This window comes from Fukomys damarensis, unplaced genomic scaffold (genome assembly GCF_012274545.1).
Source record: "Fukomys damarensis isolate Sample0158 unplaced genomic scaffold, DMR_v1.0_HiC HiC_scaffold_19, whole genome shotgun sequence".
Taxonomy (NCBI): domain Eukaryota; kingdom Metazoa; phylum Chordata; class Mammalia; order Rodentia; family Bathyergidae; genus Fukomys; species Fukomys damarensis.
This window is the reverse complement of record NW_022900931.1, coordinates 26,620,502-26,643,432: the sequence shown is the minus strand read 5'-3', so window position 1 is coordinate 26,643,432 and position 22,931 is coordinate 26,620,502. Positions and strand designations below refer to the sequence as shown.

General features: G+C 46.6%; 1 protein-coding gene across 1 annotated transcript in view; it reads right to left on the bottom strand.

Annotated features, from left to right (window-relative positions):
- Positions 1–22,931, bottom strand: part of Ano2 (anoctamin 2) — a 283,786-nt gene that overhangs the window by 132,021 nt on the left and 128,834 nt on the right. The window contains exons 10-13 of the mRNA XM_010611608.2: positions 19,692–19,826; positions 13,666–13,826; positions 9,075–9,157; positions 3,018–3,128 (exon numbers count right to left, since the gene is read on the bottom strand). Of these exons, the coding sequence (XP_010609910.1) occupies positions 3,018–3,128; positions 9,075–9,157; positions 13,666–13,826; positions 19,692–19,826 (490 nt within the window). The remainder of the gene's footprint in view (positions 1–3,017; positions 3,129–9,074; positions 9,158–13,665; positions 13,827–19,691; positions 19,827–22,931) is intronic.

Genomic DNA, 22,931 nt, shown 5'->3' with positions numbered 1-22,931 from the left:
ATAAAGTTCTAAATAACCGGGAAGACACCACAGGTCAAGAGAGTAGAAGACTCATTACTGCTAAGACATCTGTCAAACAAATCTACAGATTCAGCTCAATCTTGATGAAGATCCTGGTTTTTTCTCCTTTTTTTTCAGAACTTTAAAATCCGGCTAGGAAATTCATGTAGAAATGCAATCCATCCACAATTCTGACAGAACAATTTTGAAAAGAAGTACAAAGTCAGAGGACTCACATTTCCCAATTTCAAAATTCACTACATAAATACTGTGTGGTGTGTGTAGGTGGTAAGGTACTGGATAAAAATAAACTCTCACATTTATAGGCAGGTGATTTTTTTTATGGGGCATCAAGATAATTTCATGGGGAAAACAATCTATTCAACAAATAATGCTAGGACAACTGAATATTCACATGCAAAAAACTAATAATAATTTTGACTTTTCCCTAAATCATACACAAAAATCAATCCAAAGTGGATCACAGGCCTGTCAGAGGTAACACTATAAAATTCTTGGCAGAAAACCTAAGAGCACATCTGAATCTCGCTGGGTTAGTCAATAATGTCTTACATGTGATGCAGCGCAAGTGTCAAACAGAAAAACAGATATACAGAACTATTTCAAAATTTAGAACTTTTGTGCATTAGGGGATATCGTCAAGAAGGTACAAACTGCAGGATTAGAGAAAATACTTGTAGATTATATTATATGATAAAGGGCTAGTATCCAGAATATATAAAAATATAGTAATTACTTGTGATAAAAAGAGCCAATTAACATAATTTTTTAAATTGGCAAAGGATTTAGATAGACATTTTCCCAAAGAAGACATACAAATGGCCAGTAAGCATGTGAAAAGGTGTTCAACACATTAGTCATTAAGGAAACGTAAATTAACACCGCAATGAAATATCATTTCCCCTGCTTAGGATGAATAAAATTAAAAGGAGAGGTAAGAAGGCTAGTGAAGATGTGGGGATATAAGAATCCTTATACACTGTTGAGTGCAATGGGAAATAAGGCAGTCACTTTGGAAGACAGTCTGACAGTTCTTCAAATTTTTAAAAATAACACATCCAGCAACTCTATTCTTTTTTTTTTTTTTCAGCAACTCTATTCTTCAGCAATGGGGGCATCACAATGACTCCCATCAGTGAACAGACTTGGGAAGAACAGAAGCACTGACAGAGCTCACAGAACCAAAGGACACAGGAGGAATCTGACAACTATGCTCCAGTTCATTTAATCTTACGCTATCCGTTGGGAGGGTCATTTCCTCCAGGTGCCCAGGAGGCATTAATGCTTTGAGCCTCACATTCTCAACTGTACAATGAAAATAGATGTTGAGCACTAAAACATAAATATATGTATCATTCATAATGCATTCAGATGTTTTTTAATTATTCATGGTTCCTGAAAGTTATCTGACCTTCATGCATATATAGCCAAGAAATGTTTATATTAGAACCACAGCCCCGATGTGCTCAGTTCCAGCTCCTTGACATTCCCGTCTGCAGAATTAAAATTAAATGAGTCAGTGGTCAATAAAAGTTACATGTGATTTCCACTGTTCATTGCTAGGACTGGAGAAAGAAGGCTGCATGAAGTTGCCCGAACTGACAGAACACACAACACTCCCTCCTGATGAGAGCACCACCGAAATTACTCTTTCCCAGGCATGAACCTGTTGCTTCCCTAAACCACTGGTGGTCCTGGAGTTGCTCGACATCTAAGAGAAAAATAAAATAACTCAGAGGCCATCCTCTCTTCTGTTCAAGTTTTGTTTTCTTAAAAGAAAAAACGGTAGTATTCTGGGCTCCAAAACACCACATTCTGATGTTTTGGTGTTTGCATAAATTTGCATGTTAACATGAATGGTTCCAACTTAAAGAATGTGAAACAAAATGAAATTTGAATTCAAATCCAGGGTGAAGAAAAGAAAAGTGCAAAAATAACAGATTTTTAATCTTGCTGATTTTTTTTCAGAAATGAGATTTAGGAAAGTCATAAACACACACCTGTTTGATTTCAAAGAAAGGTGACACAGGTGAAGGGAGGACAGGGACAAGGGGAAAAAATGAGAACCAAGACTTGTCATGTGAAGGTACAAGATCCCAATAATGAATGTAACTGCACCGTATACCTAAAATGTACCAATAAACTCAATTAAAAAAAAAACAAAGGTGACACTCAGAGACCAGTACTGCCAAAGAGGAACCCCATGCACACACACAAAGACACACACACACACACACACACACATGTGCACACACACGTTGACTATTCACAGATCACATCAAAACCTGAAGCTCAGATATAGGACCCAGGCTATCTCACCATTGCGTTCCTACTTTCAGAGCCCACCCAGGAAAACAAAACGTGAATAACACTATGTGAGTGGCTCAAGCAAATACAGACATGGACTCTCCTCTGCTGGTTCTCAGAGGTACCTTTTGCCTGATTCTTTTACTTCCCCACTGCACTGGGGCGCAGACTGGCTTGATGGTTAGGCCTCGTTTTGAATCCCAGATCCATCTTCCCTTTAGTGGCTGTGTGACCTCTGGAAAGTGATTTCATCTGCAGGCGTGACTGCTTTTGTGATTTTCCACTGATACAACAACAGCACCAGCTATTTACTGGATTTACTATGAGAATCAAATGAGATGACGCTGTATATACACTTAGCACAGGGGCCAGCAGAGAGCAGATGCCCGGTGAGGGTTTGCAGCTCTCTGGGGCTCCCATGGCGGTGTTAGTGTTGCCTGCTACTTAGAGTGCAGCAGCCAGAGGACCTGGGCCCGAGGCTGCATCTTTCTTCTCCACTCTGCCCTCCGACTCTGCCCAGACAGCAGCACCCAGAAAGGGAGCACTAGAGTCACAGTGACAGCTGTCCTCAGAAGCTCTGGCTCAGGACACAGGAGATGCCACCCTCATTCCACCTTGTCCCCCAGGGCCCTGTCACCCTTCATTGAGGTCCCCTTCACACAAAATGAGCGGCCCGCAAAGCATCTTACCTCACCATCACTTTCAGTCGCATTTGTTTCCAATTTCTGGACCACCGACTTGTCGCTCTCCTTTAACATTTTCACTCGAACTCGGGTTTCATATTCAGGCCGTGAGTGCTCCTAAACCAAAGCGTCAGAGAGCAGTTTGTAAGCAGGAAGAAGAGTGACCTGGACCTTCAGATTATAACCAGACACCACAAACACATTGAAGTTGGGGCCAGGACTGGACGCTATCAGACAGGACACACAAGGTCACAAGGAGTCCAGACCAAGAACACAATATAAAGGAGAGAGGGGACAAACTACACGTGTCATCACACTGAAAGCCAAACCTGGGCATGCTCCTGGGGGTGGCACCGGTATTGAGAAAGGAGAGAGGAGGTGTTAACTGGGCAGCGGATACAAGAGAGGCCATGCACTCTTGCAGGACAGTGTGACAGAGGCAGAGTCACAGACCCAGCCATCCCACCAGCAGGCCTTAGATCTCAACTCATTTTCCAGCTGAAGAAACAGATGTGCCCCACAGCAGGGAGTTAGGGCAACAGCAACACTTCCCTGCTCCACTGCTTTGCAAGCTAAAATGGCAACCAATAAACATCAAAGTCAACAGTGGCCATGGGGAATCTTAAAACTCCTGGGCTTGAACCTGTTTCCAGCAGGGCATAGGTGAGTAATTCACTGGCAAATATGCCTATGCGCAGGAAGGAGACGTCCCTGGGGCATTCTGCCCTACAGACCTGACCTGTGAGTCTCCAGGCTTGGAAAAGAGCACCTAACTGATTGAGAGGACCATAGTCATGGAGTCAGTGCAGATGCCAGGAACCTAACACACCCCAGGCTAACGCTCCTACAACTCCCAGCTCCAGGACAGAAGTCTACAGCTGTGAGGGGCGCGTATCTCTGTGTCAGTTTCTGACCTCACCAAGGCAAGGATTCAAATTCGGGTTCTGCAGCTTAGAGAATGCACATTCCTTAACACAGCCCATGTACCAGAGGTTCCACCACCAGGCTCCTGCCCTGTCTCTGTCTTTCCCAAAACAAGCCATGCTGTTGGAGAGACCCCAGAAGTGACTAACAAGCCTAAGACACCACAGCAGGTGACATGGGTGCTTACTAAGGCCCGCACTGTCGCTGTTACTAAGGGCTTGGTGGCATGTCAGTCCCTCCTCTTCCAGGCGTCTTCTCTGTCAGTCCATCATACTTCCCGGCTGGGGCTCCTCCTCTCTGAATCATTCAAGGCTTAAGCTTACACCACAACGACTGCCCTTGATTACACAGTTTTCTCTGATTTCCTAGCTGTTTTGCTCAAGAACCTCTTCTCCTAACAGAAGGATCTGCCCCCTGCTCTGCATTATTCTGTTTCTCACCATAACTGGCACCATGAAGAAGACACAGAAGTCTAAACGCTGTTGACGTTCACTGGATTTTGTCTCTCACCTTAATCCATGCTGCAGCCCAGCATTTCCCAAGGTGTGTGTGTTCCAAGACAGGTTTATCTTTTAAAAAAGGATCCCAGGTTGTAAAAGATTAGAAAATGCCACTCAACACATCACCTTTCTGGGAGCCACAGTGAACATATTAAACTCTCTGGAAAGCACTACTGTAAAGACACCTGCTTAATCTCCATAAGCCCCCCATCTCCCACAGAACAGCTTTTGCCTATAGCAATGAACATTCTGCAGGAATACTCTGAAAAATGTAGTTTGGAGTTTTCCTCCATGGCCCCTGAAATTTGATTACATTTTTCTGCATTGTTCCAATTGAAGATTTTAATGAAAAACAGCAGCAGCATCTTCTGGCCTTACAATATAGGCTCCAAATCTCTTCAAACCCAAGGATCTTCTCTCCTCTCATATCCTGCAGAGGAGCTGGGGAAGACCCTCCTGCCTGGCAGGCTTTTTCTGACTGTCTCTGACATGCTGCAGCATGTCACACACTGGCATGCTGGCATTTCCTTGTATCCCTTAGATATGGCTGTGGCCCACCTTCCCCCACACAGGGCCTCAGTTCAGATGACTGTTGGAACAAGCCAGCCTCTGGGCACACGAACAGGAGTCAGGAACTCAAAATACAACTAGGGTGCAGATCTGGTGAGGTTCGCTAATGCAAGCTTGCTAACCTCAGGACTCTGGGAAGCCAAAGCAGGAGGATTGCAACTTTGAGCTCAACCTGGACAATTTAACAATTTAGCAAGACCCTGTTTCAATTTTTTTTAAGGCAGGAGAAAGAAGCTCCTGGCCACAGCAGAATCTAATCCCAAGAGAGCTGCTCCAACATACCCAACCCTGAGCACCTCAACCTGATACTCTCCAAACACAGCCTCTCTGGATGGGCGAGCTGATACCAAATTATTCCAAATACTTCTGTCCGGAAGTGTCCTCAGGAGGAAGACCCCAGGCCAGCTGGGAACCAGCCTGATCTAAAGAGGTCGAGCCAGAGATTCACCCAACAAATACCTTCAGCAAGGAGTTAGCAAGCACCTACTATGCACTGAGCTCTCTTGTAGGCACTGAGGCTGCAGCACTGCTCCTACAGCATGTCCCTTCCCCTACGGAAGAGGAGAAAGGTGACAGGAAGTCAGCCAGCACACACACACACACACACACACACACACACACGAGGAGCCAGCACATGAGGATAAGAACAACAGAAGAAACAGAGCAGACTGGGGGTTAGAGGAGGGTGAATTTCACTGAGAAAGAAAAGCCAACAAAGGACAGCTACATGGAGATGCAGGAAAAGTACTCAGGCAGCAGAACAGACAGTGCAAAGCCTAGAATAAATTGGGATAGTATGGAGGTCTGTGTGCCCTGAAGGCCTCAGCAAGGAGGATGATGACAGGGCCAGGGCCAGGGCTATTTGCTGTTGAGGATATCTGAGGCTTGATGTGCCAGGTTCAAAGGTCCAGGGACACCTGGGCTGGACATGACAGAAGCTAACTGGACAGAGAGGCCCAATGTGTGGGTATGTGGAGTCCAAGAATGTCCTTGGACACCCACCCCAGGCCACACTAGCCCAGTGGGTTGGCTCTGGGCTCTGACTACTCACCTCCTCCCTGAACACCATGTCTTTTCTGTCCCCATCCCCCGGTTACAAGCTGGATGTGAACCACCCCACTGTTCCACTCCTGGGGGAGCTATACACTGGGGACACTGAAGCTGGGAGGGAGAGAAGGGCAGTGGGCTTTAGTCTACGTGTGCAGTAGCACCTTCTTCCTGGTGTCTTAGGGTTACAGGCAGCTAGACGTGGGCAGATCCCTGATCCTGAAGCAGGTGCCCCATTAAAATGGAAAATGCCACTAATTGTGGCCTTCCAGGACACCCGCCTCCCTCTCCCCAGTAATATCTGCCTCCCTTGTACCCCATATTTGAATGTAAGCTGAGCCTTCTTCAACACACAGTTGAGTACTTCCTGAGACACCCTGGGTCCTGTTCAAGTCCCACACACTGAATCTTGCCCAGCCTGCCCTCCATGCCTTCCGCAGCTACAGGAGACACACGATGTGCAGCCACTGCCCGACCTTGCCGCAGACGAAACTTGTTCCCTGTCCCTACTGATCCTGCCCCTGTCTCTTGCAACTGCAGGACTTACTGGGCATCTTGCTGTTTCTGATTGATATTCCCAGGCTTTCCAGATCAAGGCCTCTGTGCTTGCTACTTCCTCCTTGTGGGTGCCCCTTCCTCCCTTGGCTGCCCATTAAACCCTCATTTCTTCAGAAAAAGACTTTCCACTCCCTGCCCTGACCAGAAGGAACCTCTCACCTCTGCTCCACCCATTCTAGATATTTGAGAGCAGACAGCACCCTGCTGGAGATCAGAGCTGTGCTGAGGCAGTTCAGCACTGCACATGGAAACCTGCTACAGAGCAGGTGCTCAGTGCATATGTTCAAAACCGAAATGAATCTCAAATAGTGCTTGATATTCTCGCACAAAATAGAAATGCATTAAGGAGAAGATGGGCTGGGCTCCTTTCCTCTCGCCCGTGCTAGGCCTGGGCTGTGGGGGGGGGCGCCCCACCCTGCCTGTTACAGAGCCATCCAGCTTCACGGCAGCCTCACACAGAGCCCATCCGGAAGCATTCGCTTATGACCCTGGCATGGCCAGCACAGCCTCCACCGGCACACAATTCCTCAATCACGTACCTGCCAGGCATTTACCACAACTCACTGGGTTAAACAGAAAAACAGGAAACCTGACCACAGAAAGGAGAATGGGCTGCAACAGCACTCCTGCCAGGGGCCTGTTGCAGAGATGCCAAGGGCGTCGGTCATGACCGGTGCTGCTCTGTGTGTGTTTACACTTCCTCCCTCACAGAGAGATGTGCTGGCTTCCTCCGCTGTACTGAGCAGACACACTTAGCTTGGCTCCAGCCCATATGGATTTAAACATCAGGGTTTCTCTTCTTCTTTGGAGACACCTTAGCCTCTGGCATTAAGACATCAAGAGCATAAGAAGTGCTCCCACCCAAACTCCACAACCATGTTTGTACTCGCTCCTCTCTCTCTCTCCTCTCCCTCTTCTTCCTCTCTCTCTCCCCCATCCCGCCCAGATGTAGATATGTGTGTACATACATATTCTCTCTATAAAAACATATATATTCACCTACAAGAAATACAATTGCCTTTATTATCCCTATGGTCCTTGCTCTGTATTCTACAAATGCAGAATCCACATATACATTATCGCACTTGGCACCAAAAGCATGACGGCATTAGTCTCCGGTCTGTGCTTCACATACAGGACTACAGCACTCAAAACTGGTGATGGCTGGGGCAGGACAGAGCACAGCCCACTGACAAGCCACTGCTGTGGGGAAAGCCCTATCGCTCTGCCTCTCCTCTCAGAACCTCTGTCAGCATGGTCTCCCGATGGGGAGATTCCACTCCATGCCATACAACTCCTGCCATTTCCCACCTCATCTGTTTGAAGACCAGCTGAGCGATCAGAGCATTAAAGAGAAGAAATGATAAGATGCTAGGCTTGAAAAAGAAGGAATTTCAATTACTTGTGCACAAAACATCAAAGCCACAAAGCCCAAGGCCCCGCTCCAAGGAGAAGCATGTCAGTGACCACAGGCAAGTGAGGGGCGGTCCCTGTCCCCACAGCCACCCTCGTGCTGGTGGCAGCCATGGCAGGTGAGCACTCAGCTTGATGACAGTGCTTCCCAGGCTCTGCACAGGGTCCCCACAGCCTCAGCCTTAGAATCCACAGAAGCAGAAATTCCTCTCTGATACTCACACGTACTCTTCAGACCACCCTGGTGTATGGGGATCAAACTCGGGCCCTTGCGCTTGCCAGGCAGGCGCAGCACCACTGATCTACATCCCCGGTCCAAGAACAGCAGCTTTTGAAAGTTGTAACGGTCAGCACATGGGAGCAGTGAGCTTGAAGGAAGAGGAAGAGGGGATGGAGGGCTGACTGGGGCTGCACTCTGGGGTGGGGAGACCGCAGTGAACAGATAACCCTGACACTGGCTGTTGATAACTCACCAAACTCCAGACAAGGACTCTAGTCCTCAAAAGAGCTGTGAGCAAAGCCTGATTAGTTCACGTATAATGAATATCATCTATCCAGAATCCTCAATTCCAGAAGAGTCTACAATTTGCCCTCGGCTCACCCTCCAATTTGTACACAATGTACTGGACTGGACCACAGTGGTTGAGGCTCTTTTTCCTTCACCAAGCACCAAAGTCGTCCTGTCTGTGACGCTCCCATGGCCCTCCTGGGCTCAGATCGCTCTGACATACCCTGCTCTGGCACACATGCCTCATGCTCTCCAGATGACTTCCTGCCTGTCACGCTCTCTTTACCTAGGGTAGGGTACTGGGTACCTGTCCACCCTCCAGCTCTGTGCCTTGTAGCTTGAAGGAAGAGGCCTTGAACTCATGGCCTCAGTGCATATCAACCATGGCTTAGCCCATGGAGCCAAGCTGCAAAGCACCCGTGGTGTCACCCAACCAGTGAGCAGGTGATGAGCCAGTGCATGTGAGTGCCCATCTCTCCCCCAACAGTCCATTCTAGGGTCAAAGCAAAGCAAGGGTCCGGGGAAAGAGGCAGGAGAACTCACTTCTTCCTCTTCTATGCCAGTCAAGTCCCAGAAGTAGCCCAGCCGCATCTGTAGTCTTTTCCAGTTTTCCAGAAACATGGTGGCTAAAGGAGGAAAGAAGGTTCATTTAGCTCTGAAGATCCCAAAGTGGCACCTGGGTTCAACAGTGGAGCCGGGGGATACACTGTTTCGATTTTAGTAGCTGTCTTTAAAGCATTTATCCTCTGTCTCCTACTTCTATCTGGCTGTTTAAAATGTTTCCCATCCTTGGAAGCCAATGATGCACAGTCCTATGTCACTTACCAGTGGGGCTACATTCTGAGAAATGCCTCCCTGTACGACCACCGCATGCCTTACACAAACCACACCACCCACCAGGTGGGAGCCCTGCAGCTGTCTGGAGCCACCCTTTGCTGGCCAGAACACCATTATGCGGTGTGTGAATGTACTGACAGGAAACACACACCTTAGCCCACTGCTAGGTGATGAGCCAAAGTTGATCCCAAGAAACAAAGGACGGGTGGAAGGATGAAGGGAAAAAAGCAGACAGATCTGGACTCTTTTTTGAATCCATTCCTTCTTACTGTTCCTTGCTCAATTTTCCCCCACCCGTTTCTTTCTATCCCCAGCCCCACTTCCTTTTCCTAGCGTTTGATCTTTTCATTCTGGGACTACACAACAGTCTCCTAACAGTTCTACCTGAGCCCAGATTCCTGGCCTTCCCACCAATCCTGCATGCAGCTAGTAGGATGACCTCTGTAGAGTTCAGAAAATGTTCGCAGGGTGCCTACCATAGCTGCTCACAGGTCATCTCCTGCCCTCCTGCTCATCCCCAAAGGCCCAGTCCAACATGCTGCAGAAAGATATGCCCCCAACTGGGGCCCCCAGCTTGTCATCCCAGGGTGGAGCGCCTGACCCGGTCCTGCCAATGGACCCAGAGTCCCTCTGTAGACAGTTGAAGCTAAGAGGCACAAGGGGAAGCAGCACCTGGGCAGAGGAGGGGAGCTGTGGTTTCTGATGGCTTCCCTGGCTCCCGTTCCCAGGAGGCCCGTCTGTATTTCATTTCCTACATCCAAGAGCTCGCCTCTTGCTTTCCGACAATCAATCTCTTGTGCTTTGAGTGAGCCTGAGTGAATTTGTAAGGCAGCCACGCAGGACTGTTTTTAGACACTGTGAGGAGTAGCAGATGCACCTGAGGTAGACCTTGCTGCCAGGCCTCCCGCAGCCTGTGGGGAAGACTGTGAATAACTACAGATGAGGTATAAAGTGATCAGAGCTGAAAGCACAACACAAATGAAAAGCAGTGTGCACGCAGGACAGGAAGACCACCTGCAAGGGGTTTGGGCAGCAACACCAAGGTGGGCACAGAGACAGGGCCGACACTGCCCTTCCTACACTTCCTGTGGGCTCTCAGGGTGCAAGTTCTGTCTCTGCGCCAGGACCACATACACCTGCCTGACCTCTCGCCTGCAGCTCTTCCATCCCCGTCAGAACCTCACACCTGAGCGGACTGCCACCGAGCTGAACCCCTCACCATCCTCCCGTCACCTCACTGTGCATTGTCAACCTCTCCTCTGTCATCCTGCTGACCCGCCCAAGTCCCCTCCTCCTGGACACTACCCGAGGCTATTCCTCCAGCTGCACACACCCCTGACCACTGCTGGCCTTTCCCAGGCCGCAGGGTTGTGTCACACACAACTGAGAAAACACATCTCAGTGCACTGGCTGAGTATGTAGTTTCTTGCAGCCGCCCCATGGTGTGCTGATGCATCCGAGGCTCCCTTGGCCTGGGAGGTTTTTCTTTGTGAATCCATCCTGACCTCCTGACACCAGCAGTGACCTGGGCACCAGGCCACTGTACCGTCCCTCAGCACAGCCCCTGCAAGTCCTTTCCTGATCTATTGCTCCTCATAGTGCCCGAGGAGGGTGTGCACAGGGAAGGGCTCCACGTCGGACCAACTCCAACTCGGGTCTCCCAGAAAGAAGGAAGCCACACTGTGACAGGGATGCGAGAGCAAAGGAGTGATGGGAAGAGGAGTCACAGGGCCAAGGAGGCCCATCGGACGGGAGGCACAGCTCACAGCTCCTGGATGCATGTGCTCTGCTGACCGCTCTGCACACATGCTTCATTCCCCTGTCCCGAGAGGACGGCAGCACAGACCAGAGTGAGGCCAGGGTCGCCGCGAGGTGTGTGACATGCCTGTGGCAAAGAGCACTGGCACACGACTAGTCCACATTCTCCTGCTGTGGGATTCACAGCTATGGAGGAGCAGAACTAAGCCACAGGCAGAGCGCAGGCTGATCCGACTCAGTGTGCTTCACCTCGGCTCTGCACGGAGCTCAGAAACCCCATCTCTTCACTTCCTCTCCAAGACGCTTGGCACTGAACTGCAGCCAGGCTGGGCCTGGGGACTTCCTGAAGGTTCCCTCATGATCCCCGGGCCCCCATGGGCCCCGTTCTCACCGCCACCCAGAGCCCAAGTCTCTGGACGGAACCCCTGCTTCACAGCCTCCTGGCAGGCCTGGGCCTTGGCCCAAACCCACCAAGCACAGCACCACTAATCATAATAATCACGGTAATGGGAGGCATTACTGTAATTTTTAATTGTAATTTGCAGGCAATCATGCCTAGGGCTCTTGGCTGCTGTACAAAATACATAATCATATAAAACACAGCAAGGCTGTTAAAAAATAAAATAAAGCCTACCTTATGCCAGTAAGCTCTGACACAATCCCATCCCTTTGTACTTTCCGGGATGGGGGCAGTGAATTATTGAGGACCTCAGAAGGGAGGAAGAACCTGATCCTCACAGCTATTGAGGAGACAAGAGGCTGTTGTTGAGGCACAAGTGAAAACCACACTCTGTACGATTATATGCTCCAGGTAAGTCCTCAGGGGACCACAGGCCCAGCCTCATGCAGTGTAGCACTCAGTGGTGGTCCTGTCTGCAAGACCATTTCAAGGCAATAAGGTCATAATACATCAAAAAACAAGTGTGTGTCCCCAGTTCCAAATCAGCCCAAGGGGTAATTATAAGATGCCCTGCTCCATGAGAAGACACGGAGATGCCCATGACTTTCCAAACAGTGAGTCCTCCCCTTTGGTTTTCTACCAACCCTTCCTGCCAACAGCTCCAGAGCTCTCTGGATCCGAGTTCCACTTCTTCCTATTCACTGCTCCCAGTGTAAATGGGCTGGGCTGGCACAGGTGCTCCAGGAAGTGGCCATTTTCCCTGAGAACCAGAGTGCCCCCTGCAGGTCTTCCTTGGTGGCCTAGCAATACTATAGCCATCTTTCCAGCCCTGTTCTGCCTCAGCCCAAGGGGTGATCCCCACAGGGGACCCACAGGAAATGGAGGAAGCCTGTGCTCTCCCAGGCCTCCTCCCTCTCCTCCTGCTCACACCTCAGGGACGTGTGGCTCAGGACCCCATGCTGGCAGATCCTCCAGGTCCCACAGAGGCAGGTCCTACAGCAGGATCCTTGTCCTGCTGGCCTGAGATCCAGAAGGAGCACCGAGACAGTGCACACCCAGCAATGGGGAAAGGCAGGCAGCTACACAAGTGGGCACTGATGTGGTGACTCAGTCTCTTTACGTACACACATCTGGGATGCTTTACAAATGTTGGCTACCTGGAGTGGCTGTCTCAGGTTATTCTAGTTTTCTAGGGGTGGGGGAGTGTGTTTATGGTTGGTTAACTATGGCTCAGAGCAATTCTGTCCCTCCACTACTCTGGGGGGTCGAGGGGGTGGGAAGGAGGAAGAAGAGAATGAAGGAACCATTTGTTCTTTCCTTCATCTATCCCTTTGGTGAGAATGCCGAAAGCACTGCTCTGGCCTGACATCTCTACAGCAGCTGTCCCAGCCTTTTTGGCACCAAGGGTGGCTTTCATGGAAGACAATTTTTCTGTGGACTGGGGGTCAAGAGCAGGGTGGTTTCAGGATTAGATTCTCATAGGACCCCTCCAGTGTGCTGTTCAGGTAGGGCCAGTGCTCCTGTGGTCTGACAGGAAGCAGAGCTCAGGTAATGTGAGCAATGGGGACAGGGCTGTTGTACAGACTGAGCTTCACCTGCTCTCCTGCTGCTGTGCAGCCAGGTTCCCTGGACTGGTACAGGTCTGTGGCCGAGGCTCGGGGAGCCCTGCTCTGCCCTCTACACTCAGTGTCCTGAAAACAGCACGATCAGCAAGCCACGTTCCAGCCCATGTTACTACCAGCTCACTGTCTGACCATGGTAGCCATGCTACCACTCTGGATCCTACAGTGCATGGTATCCATGATTTTACATGACTAAGGAAATGTGGACAGGGTGCCTTACGAGTGTGCTAGGCATTTTCAAAACATGCACTGGTTCAAATTCTGAATAATCACACATGGGGTCAGTATGGGGTTAACAGTACTACATGTAGGAGGCAATAGATAAAGCCATGAGGAATACTCCTATTTCTAGTCATACAGATGAGTAAGAAGAGCAAGGCATTGTCCTAAACATACTTCTTGGGACACAGAGGAAACATAATGAAGTAAGTCAAAGGAAGGCTGTGAGCTTTAGAGCTTGGCCCCATGCCCACTTCACAGAGCCCCCATACAATCAAGGGCCATGACAACCACTTACCCCACAGAGCCATGAAGATGGAGAAGAAAACAGTGGCGGGATTGTCAAACAGGTGGCTGGCCCGTGCAGTCCCACAGGCTGAGCTGAGGTTCCAGTAGTCACAGGACTTGTCACACAGGGGACACATGGTGAAGGCATTCTGCTGGTCACACATCTCTTTGCTGAAGTACACAGAGGCAGCCAGGTTAAGAGGAGTGCAAACCAGGCCCCTCCAGACAGCACCCATTTCCAATTATATGGCCGAGTTTATCAACTCCATAGGGAGGATTACCAGACAGGCTGGGTGTGGACTCTTCGCCCTGAGACAGTTAAAGATGGATGGACCATGTGGTCTGAAGTACAGAGCTACTATCACTAGAAGTGTCCCAGAAATCAGTGACTACTGTCAGAGTCATTGTGCACAACAGGTACCTTGAAAGTCCCTTCAAAATGTCATCTATGAGACTGGCGGGATGCATGAACAATTGCAAATAAATCACCAGTGTGGGGTTTCATCATCCATTCTTCAAGTGCAAGCTGTCTTCCTACTGGCTGGCTCACAAATGGGTGACACTGGTCACAAGCAGAAACAAGCGGAGTATATGGCCAGATCACCACACCGGAAGGAGAAGCCATTTGAGGATAAATGCAGCAGGGCTGGGTCAGAAGCCCTTTTCTAAGAACATGGATCATATGGCCACGTGTTGAATGGACATTAATAACCTCAATCTAATAAGAATTATCGTGACCATTAAATAGGACAGAGAAAATGGAAGAATACAGTAAGCTCTTCCAAGGTCTAGATTTTCTGACGTTTGAACAGAGAACATAAGCCAAATAATTCCAATGGTCTATATTCTAGCCTATTCCAAGTACATTTCTATTCAGTTGACCGGTGGGTATATCTGAAATTCCATTCATTCATTCATTAGGCGATTTTCTAGATCAAATAAATTTTGGCTCCAATAAAATTTACATATAAAACTTAAAGAATTACCAGCCCTGCTTGGCTTCCCCAATTCCTGTCCACATCACATACTTCCAGGAGGAAACGAAGAACTCCTCGCTCTGGTGTGCAACCATTCCCCACGGAAGTAGGAGGATGCTTTGTTAGGCGAACTGGGGAGCTCCAGATTAATACAAAGGAGGCACTGGCTGCTCTTTCAGAGCACGAAGAGCTTCAAGGATGAGGGTGCAAGGATGAGGGCAGCAGGGGCTCCTGTGCCCAGAGCCACAGCTGTTTCGTCAAAACCAGGCAGCAGAGGGCGCCTCAGAGTGGGAGGCCATGCCAGGGAAGGAGGCCTTACCCAGAGCCTGGAGACCCGCGAAGCCTGGGTGCCTGCATCGTTTTCCCTTCATTGCGGCGAAAAGAGTGGGAGATTTACAGAGGGTTGTCACTTTCTGTCAAGCCCCAGCTTCTAGACTTCTGTTTTTAATGAGCTATTAAGTCCCCCGCAGCAAGAGGCCTTGTGTGTGAGAGAATGGAAACTCTAGGTCTTGCAGGAGGGACCCTCAGTCCCTCCACTGACAGGCTGCTAAGCTCTCCACTGGCAAATATCAGTAAAAGTGACTCATTCCCAGGGAGAATATTAACTGGGGATATCTCAGTGACAGACTCAGATGTGCACTTTCACCTGGGCACATCCTTGCTGCCGACTGGAGAGCAAGGGTTAGTTTAAGTCACGTCCACACTGTGGGTAAGAAAGATTCACTACAGAGGAATGTCCTCCAGAAAAGGCAGATTTCAGTGTTGCCCTTCACATAGCTGTGTGAGAGACTCCAGTGGTTCGGGTTATTTTTGGTTTTAGGTTTTTATTTTAAGGCATAGACTGGGAGAGAGAAAATCCAACTCAACCTAACCCTAATTAATGTTTGGTCAGTGCAAAAAGTCAGGCATGAAAAAGTGTCAGCAAACAAGCTGGTACAAAGCACTTCCAGTCATTCGAGCTTGCTAAGTTACCTGTGTTTGTACATTAGAATGTGGGTGGCGTCCATTAATCATTTCGTGAAACGGCAGCCATGAGTGTGGATTGTCCTCGACTCTTTTTAATTTGAAGTCAGACACTTGCAATGTATTGAGGGGGTTTTGATGTAAGCAATTTTAACAGCATCCTGGAGAAATTCCATCTCAGAACGACATAAAATGATTCTTTCGTTCTAGGAGAGGCTACCTCTAGGCAAGCTGAAAAATAGGGGAAGCTGATCTAGGGTTGAAATCATGTCTCAGTTGCTCACTGGCTACATTAAAATATCCAGTGACAAATAACTGTGGCCATAAATTGAATGGTGAGTTTTTCTTCGATCATCCTCTCTAGAAAGCATACGAAGGTTGATCGATAAATAATTTGACAATCGGCTGAACCAAGACCCAAAAGCAAGTGGGTTATTTTATAGCAGTAGTGGGGATTGAACCCAGGGCCTTTGCACTGAGCTACATCTCTAGTTCTTTCTATTGTTTATCTTGAGACAGGGTCTTTCTAAGTCTCTAAATTGTCCAGGCGAGGCTCAATCTTGTGATCCTCCTGCCTCAGCCTCCCATAGTGCTGCACCACCATGTCTGTCCAGCAACAAGCGGGGTCCCTCAGAGTAAATCAGGGTTCACAAGTTAGATGAGGCAGAGCTGGGGCAGTACAAACGGGGCAGTTATTCAGGAAATTCAGATGAATTATCTGGCTTTAAATTCCCAAGCCTATAATGACCAACTTTTTTTCTTGATGTGGTTTAGATTAATTAATGTTTTTTAAAAATGCTGCAGTGCTCCCTGTCAGTGTAAGGAAGTTCGTAACATATGAAACCCGCCCCTGATAAGTAAAGGTATATCCTGCACACAAGGAGTTATTACCTACAAGCTTGTGCATGTATCTCTCATGTCAAAGCTACTAGGGAAGAAATGGTACCATGCAATGTTTCACAATGTAAATTTTCTGGTTTTGAAAGTGAACTATGGTTACATAAGACAGAAACACTGGATGAGCCCCTCTGTACTTGGCAACTCCCTGTGAATCTGTTATTTTTTTCAAAATGAAAAAGTTTTTAAAAGTGATCCATAGATAGTAAATTCTAGGGTTGGTGACAAAATTAGCAACCTCTAAAATAATCCCCAAAATAATGCAAAGTTTTTTAATCACATGTAGGAGTGCTGGACAGGCACAGAGTATGAGTCTCGTTGGATTCAATATTAGGATTTAGAGAACAGTCCTTTGTTGATGGGAAGTGATATTTTGTATGTTTCCATGGGGCCCACAGAACTTGGACTTTTGCGGGATATGTTAAACCGTAGTTCTTCGTTTTTTAAAATTATCTACATAAGACATTTTGGGTTTTTTTTTTGTATTATTTACTTCCTGATTCACCAGACTAAATAAGTCTGAAAACCAACAGCCAAAATTTCAAATTTACATCAATCAGTTTCAAACTTGTGCTACCGAGCCTGACAATTCAAAGTTTTTATGTCAGATTTCAGCTTGTAAGCACACACAGAACCTCACTTCACCTCGCAAACATGCTAGAAACTGAAATGCACCCCATTAAGCATTTCTCCTTTCTCCTTTTAATGAATTCTGATATTTTACTTCATCCTATCCTATCATACTCTAGTTCATTAAAGAAATCCTTGCTAAATCGATCCCCACACACCAGTGGATTTCTATCCACAGGTGCAGAGAACGCCCTTGTATGACAACGCGGCGTGTCTGCAGTGGTGGCGACTGCCTCAGACCTGTGCAGCCTCCCCACAGCCGAGTGTGTGGCTGCCTGGTGTGCGTGCCTCCATGCAAATGGACAACTGGGTAGCATGTGCGAGCCGTGGCCGTTTCCAGCCACAGGGGTTGTCACCACATGTACCCCACATGGGCAGCAGGGTGCCGCCCTAAATCCTAATGTGAACTGGCACCCAGCACCTCCAGCCCACAGGGCTCTGGGAATGAACCCTGGGCCTTCACACAGAGCTGCATCCCCAGCCCCTAAATTGAGACAAGGTTTCCCTAAATTGTCCGGTTAGTCCAAACTTTAATCCTCCTGCCCCAGCCTCCTAGGGTCCTGGGATAATGATGTGCACCACTATGGAGCTGAGTTTTCTTATTTAGATTAACCAGAGGCCAGATTTCTAGGGAACACAGCTAAGGAAGGAAAGCACGGGAGCCATGTTTTCTGAGACCGCAGCCAGGCAAGCCCAGGGCACTGGACGGACAGCAGGGATTTGTACTCTGAAGACCTCACTCCTGTCTGGAAAAGCAAAGGCTTCAGAATACAGGCAGCAGAGCTCTTTCACTCTCAGCTCTGACAAGTAAAAGCCACTGGACATGGCCATGAATCCATCTCTGCATGGAAATAATATTTCTCCTACTAAGTCTACGATGTTGGTCTCCAGCAAGCTCAAAGAAACCCACACACACAAGCCCCCCAGCATCATGCCTAGCACAAGATAGACATTAATAAGTATTACTTCTTCCCTCATGCTAGGTGGGCTGGAAGGGCAGAACCCTAGTCACCAATCCCCTGTGCAAAGGTCCAGGATTCCCAAGCCAGATCACATGACAGATACACTGAAGTAATGGGATAAATGAAACAGCCAAGCCCTGTCTTGTGCACCAAGGTACTGAGCTTTATTGTACATGCTAACAGAGTCATCTCCGGCCCACAGGTTTTGCAAGAACATTTATGCAGAGTGAACTTGGCAGGAAGAGCCACCTGGCGCTTGCCCTCCGGTGGGCACCTCCTCCTCAACAAGTTCAGCTCTTGACCTCTTCTGCAGGACGTCCACTGCATCACCACCACCCTCCACCACCCACAGCAGGCACCCCCAGTCCCCCCACTACCCTCCTCCATCCAGAGTGTACTCCCCCTTCCCCTTCCAATATCCTCATCCACCTGGTCACTGAAGGCATATCGTGCTATGACAGACTGACTGTGTCCCTCTGCCATGCTCACTGGTCTAGGACATCCATCTAAGTCAAACTGAGCTCATGGGGCATTTCTCCTTGAGTCCACTTGAGCTGAAAACTCTAGGACACCCCATGCATAAGCTACCAGCCACAATGTTTGCATACAAATGGCGAAGATCTGTAGTGAAACCAATAAACGCTAGAAAGGACCAGAGACCAGAAGTAAAGAGACCCCCCTTAGGCCAGCCATGTGTCTGCTCCGGGGCACCCTGGGAAACCCTTCAAACAAATTCTTCTTTGCTCCATCCAGTTAAAAGTTGCATTTCTATCCCCTACAACCAAAAGAGTATTAAAATATGCTAACCACCCACCAGTTGGTGAGGACTGTTATGAAGACAGCAAAGGGTTTCAATTCTAAATATTACTACGCATCTTTTTGCCCCTTGTAGTCTTCCCATATATTTTGATTCACACAGCAATTATTTATTAATCCTCTGCTGTGTGGCAGACACTGCCTCCTTTAATCCCTGGGACACCATGAGGTAGGCATTATTATTCCCACGTTGTAGCCAGGAAACTCAGACTCAGGGAGTGAACTGTCCAGTTGCGAACTAATGTGTAACACCATCTGTACAAAAGGATGCTATTTTAAGGGCTTATTTTCTTTAGAAGCCCTCTCTCCGGTAAGGGCTGGCCTTCATTCTGTCTCCCAGATTGCCAAGAGCCCCACCGTGGGACCTACCACTTTTTACAGCTTCTGACTTCTCAAGCCACAGACTGAGCCCTTCTTGGACTCAGAGCCACCTGTCCCTCCCAGCACCTCACTGCAGCAGAGTATGATCACACAGACATGTGATTTCTACACACAGCCATTCTGCACACCCTGCCTTGGTTTTTACAAAATTAAAAAAATTAAAACAGAGAAAACAGTCACAAAGTAAGGAGAAAAGTCATTTCTTTGGCATGATTCTGTATCTATCAGGTTTTATCACTTGCCCACATCAGACTCTGGCCCCAGGGAAAAGCCCAACTAGGAAACGAAGTGAACCACACCCAGCACAACTAGAGCCCTTCCCAGAATCTAGAGTTCCCGGATCTAGCTCGGTGGGAAGTCACATGTCATCCAACAACAGGAACTGGGCTTTTCCTTTAAAAGGGACTTACCTGGGAATATCTTCCTCGATTGTTGCACATCCGTACAGAAACACGATGACCCCAATTACCGAAGATGGGATGAGGAATGATGTATATAACCCCAGCCAGGCAAAATACAGTCCAATTTTTTCTCCAAAATACTTTCTGAAGAAGAAAAACGAAACACATACTAAGAACATTATATCCTTTCCTTATTTCTGTTTGCCCAGCACCTAAAAAGGGGTGGGATATTCATCCTTTCTTGCAGTTAATACAAAGGATGGAAGTTAGTAGGGGAGAGCGGCTCAGCCCAGTGAACCAACAAATGGTGTTTTCTGGAGCTCAGTGCAATGCACTGGGAGGACATATGCACACCTGTCTTGTGTTCGTGTGAAACAGGAACACAGCCCTAAGAGCAAACTAAAAATAGAACATAAGTGCTGGCATCTTTACCAGACATGAATAATGCACTACTCTTTCGTGGGTGCCAAAGAACTCAACCTCCAGCAAAGCAAACTGATTTACTGGGGTAGACTGGCATACAAAAAGCTAGACATATTCAGCTTCTAGTACTTGGTGAGTTGGAGAGAAGTGTGCACTCACAAGAGCATCACCCCAGTGGGGCCACAAACATTCCCTCTGGCCAGCCCCTTTTTTTAACATTATTCCTGCGTTTGTGTTAAGAGCACTTAACATAAGATCTGCCTTCCTGGCAACATTTTAATCATATAATACAGCATTGTCAGCTGTGGGCTCTATGTCGTACGACAGAACTCCAGTGCTTGTACAACCTGCATAACTGAAACTTTACAACCTTGGCCTGATAACTTCTCTTTTCTCCCTCCTCAAAATCCATGGTAACTGTGATTCTGCTCTCTAGTTCTATGCATTTGATTATTTTTAACTCCTCATAAAGTTAACATCATGCAGCACTGGTCCTGTGTGCCTGGCCGGTTTCACCTACTGTAATGTCCTCTAGGTCCATCCACACAGTCACAATGGCAGGACTTCCTTCTCTCGCAAGGCTGAATCACATCTCACCATATGCATGTGCCACACTGTGCTTATCTAGGTGTCCATTTGGACACCTGAGTTGCTTCCACACTTCAAGCAGCATGAATAACATGGCTCTACACGTGGCAGAGCACAGATCTCTTCAATGTCCTGGCTTCAGTTCCTTTAGCTATGTATCCAGAAGTGGGACTGCTGGATCAAACAGTAGTTATATTTTTAATTTTTTAAAGAAACTTCCATACTGTTTTCCATAGTGGCCTCATCCATGTAAATTACCACCAACAGCAATTTCAACTGACAACTGTTTTCCTGGATTTAGGTAACAGCCATTTAAACAAGTGTGAGGTGACATCTCACGGTGGTTTTGCTTGTCGTGTCTCTGATGACTGGTGATGTTCGACACCTTTTCATACACTTGTTGGCTATTTATGTGTCTTCTTTAGTGAAATGTCTATTCGTGTCCTTTGCCAATTTTTTAATCAGGTTGTTTTTTTGGGTTTTGTTGTTCTTGTTGCTTTTACTATTGAGCTGCAGGAATTCTTGATTTTTAAATATGAATCTCTTGCTAGGTATATGGTTTACATGCATTTTCTTCCATCTGCTAGCTTCTCTTTTATTTAGTTGTTTTCTTTACTGTGTCAAATGAAATTTTTCAGTATGATATAATCCCACTTGTATACTTTTGCTTTTGTTGTCTATGCCTGTGATGTCACATCAAGAATCACTGCCAAATCCAATGTCCACTGCCTTTCTCCCATGTTTTCTTCTAAGGGTTCTACTGTTTCAGATTTTACACTTAAGTCTTTAATCCATTTGGAAGTTATTTTTTTGTATGGTTTAAGATTATGGTCCAATATTATTCTTTTGCATGTGGATATCCACTCTTCCCAACATCATTTATGGAACAGTACAGATATTTAACAATATTAATTTTTCCAATCCATGAACACAAGATGTCCTTCCCTTTCTTTGCGTCTACTTTGGATTCTTTCATTAAAGTTTTACAGTTTTAATGCATAAGTCTTTCACTTCCTTGGTTAAGTTTATTACTAGATTTTTATTCTTTTTGATGCCTTTTTAAATTAATTTTCTTTTCATGTAGGTCATTACTGGCATATAGAAATGCAACTAATTTTTTATGTTGATGTTTGTATCCTAAAACTATGAAAATGACTTAGTAATTCTAACAGGATTTTTTTGGTGGAATCTTAAGGATTTTCATACTTGAGATCATGTCATTGGAAAACATACTTTTATCTCTTGCTTCCAATTTAGATGCTGCCTAATTGTTTTCTAATTGCTCTAGCTAGTATTTCTAGTACTATGTTGGACAAGAGATGCAAAAGTGAACATCTTTACCTTATTCTACATCTTAGAAAACTTTCAGTTTTTTACTGTCAAATATGATGTTAGTCCTTTGAATTTCATAAATTATTTTTATTGTGCTGTGGTAAGTTCTTTCTATACCTACTTTGTTGATATTTTATCATGAAACAGTATTAAATTTTGTCAAAAGGGGTTTTTTTTCTTTTTTTCTGCTTCCATTGAGATGATCATGTGATTTTTAAAAAATCTTTATCCTTTTAATGTGGTGTATCACATGGATTGGTCTATATACATTGAAAACTGTCCTCACAGTATAAAACAAAACCCTACCTGGTCATGGTATATGATTCTTTTAGAGCTGTTGAACTTGATTTGGTAATATTTTGTTAGATTTTTGTATCTATGTTCACCAAGAACATTGGCCTTTATTTTTCTTTCTTTGTAGTATCTTTGTCTGGCTTTGGTAACAGATGTGTTGGCCTTTAGAAGAGTTTTAAAGTTTTTCTTTTTCTATATTTTAGAAGAGTTTAAGAAGAATTGATATTAATTCTTTATATTAATTGGATGTTTGGAATAATCAATCCATGAAGCTATCTGCCCCGGGCTTTTCTTTAGTGGGAGGTTTTTATTACTCCTTCAGTCTCCTTATTTATTATTGCTCTACTCAAATTTTATACTTCTTCCTGATTCACTCTTTGTACGTTGTATGTTCCTAGGCTTTTATCTATTTTTTCTAGATTTTCAATTTTTTTGTTTGTTCATTATAATCCCTTATGATCCTTTTTACTCCTATAACAGCGATTGTTTCATTTATGACTTCATTTATTTGAGTCTTCACTCTTTTTATTAGCTAATGTATCTAAGGATCTGTGCTGTTATCTTGAGAAAAAGCTTAGTTTTTTATTTTGGGTTTTTTTTTTTTTTTTTTTT